This window comes from Acomys russatus, chromosome 8 (genome assembly GCF_903995435.1).
Source record: "Acomys russatus chromosome 8, mAcoRus1.1, whole genome shotgun sequence".
In the NCBI taxonomy this organism is placed as follows: Eukaryota; Metazoa; Chordata; class Mammalia; order Rodentia; family Muridae; genus Acomys; species Acomys russatus.
In genome coordinates, this window is record NC_067144.1 from 2699323 (window position 1) to 2708394 (window position 9072).

The 9072-nt window shown below is 46.2% G+C and overlaps 1 protein-coding gene across 1 annotated transcript in view; it reads left to right on the forward strand.

Moving 5' to 3' along the window:
• Positions 1-8040, forward strand: part of Crkl (CRK like proto-oncogene, adaptor protein) — a 34846-nt gene extending 26806 nt beyond the window's left edge. Inside the window, exon 3 of the mRNA XM_051150615.1 lies at positions 7280-8040. Coding sequence (XP_051006572.1) covers positions 7280-7414 — 135 coding nt within the window. The 3' untranslated portion in view covers positions 7415-8040. The remainder of the gene's footprint in view (positions 1-7279) is intronic.
• Positions 8041-9072: the final 1032 nt, after the last annotated feature.

Here is a 9072-nt window from a genome sequence, read left to right on the forward strand (position 1 = left end):
GAGGCCAGAAGAGGGTGTCAGATACCCTGGCCCTGGAGTAACATGCAGTTGCAAGCCGCCTGCCATGATGTGAGCATTTCAGCTGAGCCCCCTGAAAGATCTTTAATCAGAAGATAATAGCTGGAACAAGATTGCTGCTGTTTCAGAATACTTGTAGCCAGAGCTGCTTATCTGAGAAGGAAGATAGGGAAACAGTATTTGGTTTTCTTAGACAGGGCTTCTCTTTGTAGCTCTGACTGTCCTGGAACTAGATCTGTAGACCAGGCTGGACTCAGATCCACCTGTCTCTGCCTCCCTATGCTGGGATCAAAGGTGTGCGCCACTACTGCCCTGCTCAAATTCTGGCGTTTATTGGTGTAGTTTTGGGCAAATTACTTAAGTTCTCTAAACAGCCTGGCTCGAACAGTTAATGCTTGTCCATTAGTTATCCATTCATATAACTAACCGTGGTGATGTGTGTGCCAAGCCGCTTACAGTGTGACAACGGCAGAATAGAGAAGAAGGTGTGCGCTGATGCTGCTCTGGAAAGGCTTCCTGGAGAAGGTAACCCGTGGATTGAGTTTTGAAGGGTGAATAGAGCTAGCTGGTAAACCACGGAAGGCGGAGGAAAGCGCATGCGTGAAGAGTCTTGAAACACTACTAAGCAGCCCCAGTAGGTGAACATAGAGAACTAGTTGGGTAAAGGACCAAAGTGGCAAAAGAAAGAAAGCAGGGGGCAGGTTTTCACATGTAACAAAAGAGCTAGTGAGACTCACATTTCCCTTGGCAGTGCTTTATTTGAAACGCGAGACTACCAGTTTCTCAGGCCTGGTTTTAGGGATTGTGCCTCCTTATTAATTTGTTATTGTTGTTGTCTTGTCTTGTTTTTTTTTTTTTTTACAAGACAAGGTTTCTCTGTGTAGCCTTGGTTGTCCTGGACTCATTCTGTAGACCAGGCTGGCCTTGAATTCACAGTGATTTGCTGCCTCTGCTGCCCCAAGTTCTGGGAGTAAAGATGTGCACCACCATGCCTGAGTTCTCCTTAATTTTAAGTTTCACAGAAAATTCTTTATTTCCTTTTATAGTTACTCTCGTGCACTGTAGGATTTATTACTAAAAAGAAAGGGATGAGCCAGGTGTAGTGGTGCACACCTGCAGTCCCAGCCCTTGAAAGTGGGACAGGAGTACCAGGATTTCAAGATTGTTCTGGATTACATGGAACATTTTACTTGTCTCCAGGACACACTTCCAGATGTTTGCTGTTTTGAGTTGTATCTTAGATATCTAAATGGAGCTTCAGTCACAGATTCCTATATGGTAGAGGTTAAGAAACAGGGTCGCGGGGCTGGAGAGATGACTCAGTGGTTAAGAGCACCGCCTGTTCTTCCAAAGGTCCTGAGTTCAATTCCCAGCAACCACATGGTGGTTTACAACCATCCATAATGTGATTTAATGCTCTCTTCTGGTGTGCAGGTGCACACGCAGACAGAACTCTGTATGCATAGTAATAAATAAATCTTTAAAAAAAAATAAAGAAAGAAACAGGGTCGAGGCCGGCCTGGTCTACACAGAGAAACCCTATCTCAATAAAACCTAAAAAAAGAAGAAGAAAAGAAACAGGGTTTAAGGAGATAGTGAAATGTGTGCTTTGCAGTGGTGAAGGCCTGAGTCTGTGCCTATAGTCCTGGTGATGGTGAGATGAGAGGCAAAGACAAATGGATCCCTGCAAGCTCACTGGCTCTAGCCACGCCTAATTGATGAAGTTCCAAGCCCATGAGGGACCCTGGTGAAATCACAGATAAAAATGCCTAAAAAATGGCACCCAGGATTGATTATCTTCTGACCTCGTTTGGAGGAGAAATTAAGTTGTAATGATTCCTTTGTGCTTAGTCCAACATCTCTCAGGTATCTTGACCTTCTACAGTGTCTAACTCAGCAGACTGACCCCTTCAGCAGAATTAACTAACACACAGGAACCTAGGATACTTTAGTGAACAAAATAAAGGCTTCTCCTTGCAGAACTAACTTATGGAACAGTTGACAGAGTGACTTAGTATTGGGCTGTAGTAACAAGTTCTTGAATTCCGATGGTCAGAAACCATTCAATACATTCCATCCCCTTCCCATGCCTATGGGGCCTCCTGCTTTGTTTTGGAGATGGGGTCCTTTTTGTATTGCCCAGCCTGAGCTTGAAATCCTGGGCTTGGGCTGGAGAGATGAATCAGAAATTAAGAGCACTGGCTGCTCTTGCAGAGGACATGGGTTCAATCCCCAGCACCCACATGGTAGCTCACTACTGTGTGTAACTCCAGTTCCTAGATTGACACCCTCACACAGATGTGCAATGCTGGCAAAACACCAAAGCACACAAAAGAATGTCCTGGCTCAGTTCATCCTCTGTGTAACCTCTCAAGAGTTGGCACTAGAGCTGCACACCCCACACGGAGCTCCGGGGCGGGCTCGCTGGTGTCCCAAGAGGTGAAGTTACAGGCGCTTGTAAGCTGCCCAATGGTGATGTGAACTGAACTTGGTCATCTGGAAGAGCAGCAAATGCTCTTAACCACTGAGCCATCTTCCCAGCCTCTCTATTTGCATTATACCTAGTCTTGCTTTCTCAAAGCCTATTGTGCAAGTTCCCTTAATTGACGGGTTGAGAGTCTCAGATTTCTATTTCTTTCTTTCTTTTTTTTTTTTTTTTGTTTGTTTTTCGAGACAGGGTTTCTCTGTGTAGCCTTGGCTGTCCTGGACTCCCTTTGTAGACCAGGCTGGCCTCGAACTCACAGTGATCCGCCTGCCTCTGCCTCCCGAGTGCTGGGATTAAAGGCGTGCGCCACCACGCCCGGCTTTTTTTTTTTTTTTTTTTTAAGATTTATTTATTTATTATTTGTACAGTGCTCTGCCTGCATGTACACCTGCACGCCAGAAGAGGGCATCAGCTATTATGGATGGTTGTGAGCCACACAGTGGTGTGGTTGCTGGGAATTGAACTCGGGACTTTTGGAAGAACAGACAGTGCTCTTAACCTCTAAGCCATCTCTCTAGTCCCAGATTTCTATTTCATCAGATGGTTTTCTTTCACTGGTTAGCATTAAATTAACATCTGGGAGTGGTGGCACACACCTTTAATCCCAGCACTCAGACGCAGTCAGACCTCTGTGAGTTCCAGGACAGCCAGAGCTACACAGAGAAACCATCTTAAAAAAACAAAAACAAAAACAAAAAAGAATTAAATTCACATTCACAGTGTTCTGCCTCTGTGTTGTTTTGTTTTGTTTTAGCCAGGGTAATGCTAAATAGCCCGGATGCCCTGAAGTCACTGTGCACGTGCTTATGTGTGTCCTGCTTCACGGCAGTAGTGGGATGGAGCTGGCAGAGGAGTAGGTTTGGAGTAGGGTCAGAGAAGACAGTTGGTGCAGGAAGAAAGAAGATTGAGTAGGGCAAGTGAAGAGAAGGCAGTTGATGCAAAGGTGTTGTTAGGAGACAGGAGAAAATCCCACAGAGGTAAAGCCCCGCTTGTACTACCATGTGTAGCTTACAACAGCAGTGTCTTCTTACTGCGTTTGCTTGCTGAGATGAAGCAGTTTGCCCAGCATAATGAGGTTTCAGTGTCATAGAATAATCAGTGTCACAAAGGAACCCATAGACAAGGCAGAAGCAGCAGCGCAGGCTGTTCTCTTTGTGTAAAGGGCAGGCCAGAACCCAGAGCAGGCTAGCAAGCAGCTGGGACAGGAAATTCACTTGGTTCTTTTTTTAATGCATATGATAAATGTTTTCTCCCCTTGAGCTAGTTTAAAAATAACCTTCACAAAGGAAGTGGGGAAGGAGTTATCTACTGTATGGCCAAGTTCTGGGAGGGCGGGGGTTACCATATAGGGGGAGGGTCAGGATTTAAAGATAAGAATTTAACAAGGGGGGAGGGAAGATTTACAGAATGTTGGCCCTTGACAGCAAACTGTCTTTGACACAAAACCATTTCTCACAAGTAGCACTAGTTGTATTTTTCAGTCTCAGAGATCTTCACGAATTCTAGTGTCTGAGTGACCAGTAGTGGACATCCACATTCTACCGGTCCTTTCCATGCGTTCATCATGAAGTACCTGGCTCTGCCCTGGAGACCCATACAAGCTCATAGCTCCCTAATATAAAGAGGCTGCTTTCCCTATCGCCGTCACATTCCAGTAATGTGAGGCTTTCCCCTAAGGCTCACAGTGTTCAATGGCCAGTAGTCATCTCCTTAAGAACCTCAGGTGTGTTGGCGTGTGAGTGTCCAGGGCCCATGGAACCACCCTTTTAAGTTTTCCATAAGGACTGGCCAGGCCTTAATTCTTAATTGTTTTTGAAGTAGGTTTCGCTGTGTTGCCCAAGCTGCTTTTGAGTCCTAGTACAGTGGCTGACAATACAGATACTTGTTTTACACTTATGTCTTTTTTGGTTTTTTTGTTTTGTTTTTTGTTTTTTTTGAGACAGGGTTTCTCTGTGTAGCCTTGGCCATCCTGGACTCACTTTGTAGACCAGGCTGGCCTCTGAACTCACAGCGATCCGCCTGCCTCTGCCTCCCGAGTGCTGGGATTAAAGGCGTGCGCCACCACGCCCGGCATTTGTTTTTCTTTTTCTTTTTTTCTTTTTGGTTACACTTCTGTCTTGAGTGTTATATCAGTTCTCATTTGTAGAAGCTCGTCTATTTTTCTATTTATTTAGTACCAAACTATTTTCCCCCATGATCACAACACCATGTCAAAAGTAAGAATTTCCTGGGTGTTGATACACACCTATAGTCACTACCTACTGCAGGCTGAAGCAGGATGAGTAAAAGTTGAAGGCTAGCCTGGGTTATGTGGTAAATTCCAGGCCTGTCTTAAACATTGAGGCCCGGCTGCCACAAGGAAGGTGTGTCTGTCAATACAGACTTTGACCTGGAGCCCTGGATGCTCTCAGGGTAAACAATCCTCTCGGATACTAGGATTATAGTGATAGACCATCATATCCATACTCATGCCCATCACGCCTCTAAAAAGATGTCTTTAGAAAATCCTTCAGACGCTAGAGCCAATGCTCACCTCCTGTTACTACATTTATGTGTATGTGTGGAGGTCTAAGAACAACTTGAAGGAGTTGGTCTTCAACATGTGGGTCCTGGGGGTGGAACTCCAAACTACCTGGCAAGTGCCTTTACCTGATGAGCCGGGCATGGTGGCACACTCCTTTAATCCCAGCACTCGGGAGGCAGAGGGAGGCGGATCACTGTGAGTTCGAGGCCAGCCCGAGACCCTGTCTCAAAAAACCAAACCAAAACAAAAAGTGCATGTTGCTTTTGTAGAGGACCCTGTGTCAGGTGCTTGTGAACTCCTGCTCCAGGGACTCTAACACCTTAGGCACCCATATTCATATGCAGTACCTGCACACAGACACCCAATTAAAATAATAAGTATTAGTGACAGTAAAGGGGAATGAGCCTGGAGCATTGTGGTGGAGCACTATGGTAGAGCACTGGCTTAGCATGGCTGAAACATGTCTCTAGTCCTGGGAAGGACTGGTTTGGATGGTGCTGCAGCCCTGTCTCCTGCCTCTCTGTCCCATGTCCGTAGGCTCAAGCTCCTGTTTTTCATGCGTTTTGTAGTGTTGACTCAATTCCTTATATATATAAATCTGTAACTGTAGTTACATTGTTACCTCACATAGTCAACAAGCATTGGCCACATGGGCACTGCTGACTGTCTGCTGCCTGTCCAACCACAGCAGGGATAGGATAAGGAGCTGCCATAAGCCAGTGATTAGGTAGAATCCTGGTGGGGAGTATAAAGTGAGTGTTTGCCAGGGCCTTGCACACTCTGTCCTATCATCCTGTTGTCTGTTGCCTGCTGAATGCATTAGAATGCTTTATTAGTCACTGTTTTCAGGTCTTCCTCATCCATCATTCTGTTTGCTTTTATGGATATTTTTTGGAGGGAGTTGTCCGGTTGGTTAGTTGGTTCTTTGAGGCAGAACCTCGTGGTTGCTGGCCTTGAACTCACTCTAGCTTTTGAGGCTAACCTGATTTCCTAGTCTTCCTCTCTTCCGCCTTCCAAGTGCTGGATTAATGACAGACACTTTGTGTGTGGCTTTCTTTTCCCTTCACTTCTTTTAACCTAAGTCATTCAGAAATGCCATTTTGCTTGTGTGTTGTCTCCTCCCCTGGCCTTTGTAGTGCTGACACTCAAATACTGGGACTTAGGCCTGGTAGACAAGTGCTGTATCAGCATGCTACTCACGTCTACCCCTAGCTCCTCTTTATCAGTTTTGATAAGACTCCTGTTATTGACAAAGTTGAAAAATGCTACTTAAGGCCCAATACGTGACTCAATGGGTAAAAGTGCTTGCTGCCCAGCCTGAGGACTTGAGTTCAATCCCTGGGACCCACTTGGTAGAAGACACTGACTCCTGAAAATTGTCCTTTTCACACATATGCCCTCCACCTACCTTCATACACATGTGCACACAATACACACAAATATGTAACTGTAAACATTTAAAAAATTGTGTATGGGCTTGGGTGGTTTGCCTTCATGTGTATCTGTGCCTGGTGTGCTCAGAAGTCAGAAGTAGGCATTGTATTCCCTTGGAAGTGGAGTTACAGATGTTTGTGAGTTGCCATGTGGATGTTGGGGATAGAACCTGGGTCCTTTGGAAAAGCAGCAGGTTTTGTTAATAATGGTTGAGCCATCTTTCCAGACCCACTAAGACTTTCTTTTTCTGAGGCCCTATCTTTACAGAAAACTGTAGTGTGCAGGAAAAATTGGGCAAAAAACAAAACAAAATAAGACAGATAGTTTTTAAAAAGATATTTATTATGTATACAATGTTCGCCTGCATGTGTGCCTGCCCGCCAGAAGAGGGCACCAGAGGTCATTATAGATGGTTGTGAGCCACCATGTGGTTGCTGGGAATTGAACTCAGGATCTCTGGAAGAGCAGCCAGTGCTCTTAACACCTGAGCCCTCCCTCCAGCCCTACTTCCCACTTTTTTACTGAGCTTTATTTACACATTGTCAGAGTCAGATGTGCATGCATGTCCATCCACTAGTGACACTAGAGGATATGGCTGCTCTGCGCTCAGCCGCTTCATGAGCTGTTGCCGACTGAGAAGTGTCCTGGGTGTGTTGGTAGCTTCTTGTGTCTTTGTACTACTTGATTTGCAGCTCCAAATACTAAAGGAAAAAAAAATGGTTAGGCTTAGTTTAGATCGTGTTTGTGATTTAATGTAAACTGTCTCTTTCTTATTTGCATAGTGATGCTAATTTTGCCTTCTTTCTCTATCCCTGCAGGTTGGTGACATAGTGAAAGTCACAAGAATGAATATAAATGGCCAGTGGGAAGGCGAGGTGAATGGGCGCAAAGGGCTTTTCCCCTTCACACATGTTAAAATCTTTGACCCTCAAAATCCAGATGACAACGAGTGATTGCTGCTGCTGTCCCTGCTGCTGCCGTGTTCTGCCTGTCCCGGTCTCCCCTGAGTGGGAAGCACTCTCACCCGCTGGTGGCCCACTCGCCGCGCATTGGCGGTCTCCTGCTCATTTGGAATGCCTCCAGCAGCTGCCTCTTGGCATTTGTATCATAGTCATGCTGTCAAAGAGTAGCTGATTTTAGAGTTCTTCTGGACTATAAACTGGAAATACTGGTGGAAGCACACAAGTAGAAAGAATTTTAACGGAATTCCTTTCCATCACTGCCTTGTCTGTGCTTGAGGCTGACTCTTGTGCTCGCCATAGAGAGCGTGAGCCTCGGCAAGGCCTGGCTGCTGCTGGTCCACAGGGCAGTGGCTTTGCCACCAACTTGTTTTTCTTTGGACAACAGAGGAAGTAAAACCCAGACCACTCTGTCCTGAACTCCTGAAATCTGGCTTGTTTTCACTTTCTTTTGTTTAGTTTTGTTTTGGAAGACTAATTAATTAGAGTTGTGTGTTCTGAACAGATTTCTAAATAGTAGCTTGGATTTTGTGATAGTCAAGGAATAATACGTGTCCCCGAGCTTCCAAACCGCAGCTGCTGTACGTAACTAAAAATATGAAAAGACCCGCTAAAGGAGAGGCCTTATCATAGGGTTGCCACAGGACCTTGTTTACCATGTTCCAGACAGCGCACACAGCAGCAGCCGTGCTGTGCCATGCGGTGTGCAGGTGGGAAGCCCAGGGTGAGGGTGATCTGTGTGGCCTGTTGCTGTCACTGCTGCCACTGACAGGTATAGAAAGGTGGAGCACTTGGTCAGTTTTGTCTAGCTTTTCAGTGAGTGCACCCCCTTTCAGAACTGAAGATGTTTATGGGGTCACTGGATTCACAAGTTAAATTGGGGTACTGTGTTTCACTACAAAGCCCACTCAGCCCTCCCTGTCTGTGCCCAGCCTGCCCAGGCAGCTTGAAAGTGGTGTCTGCTCTGCTTCCACAGCCTAAGTAGAACCAGAGCAGGGCTCACTCCTGAGCAAAGAGCACTCAGGCTCTGGGCCCTTAACCTACCTACCATGAGCCATTTGCATGCCAGCCAGCTGGTACCAATGTGCGTCTGCTCCTTCATCCACACATGGCAAGCCTGAGTTCTGGAACCCTTGTGTAGTGTAGTACTCTGCTTCAGCTGGGCCCTGAGGACAAGTCCACCCAGACCAGCGCAGCAGTCAGTGAGCAGTGCTGGCAGTTACAGGAAAACTAACAAACCGTTTGTCTACTGTATCACACGCCCTTAATCCCTGCACTCAGAAAGGCAGAGGCAAGTGGACTTCTGAGAATTCCAGGCTAGTCTGATCTCTAGTGTGTTACAGGACAGCCAGGCCTACATAGTGAGACCTTGTCTCAGAACCCACCCCCACCCCCTAAAAAAAGTGTATGGGTGTTTTACCTGCATGTATGCATGTGTATCACATGGGTGTGGTGCCCAAGGAGGCCAGAAGAGGGTGATGGATTCTCTGGAACTGGAGTTACTCTGTGGGTGCTAGGAACTGAGCCTGGGTCCTCTGCAAGAGCAACAAGTGCTCGTAACCACTGAGCCATCTCTTAAGCCCCATCAGTGTCTTTTTAAATCAGCATTCTGTCAGGCGGGTGGCTGCCATAGTAAATGCTCACATGACAAA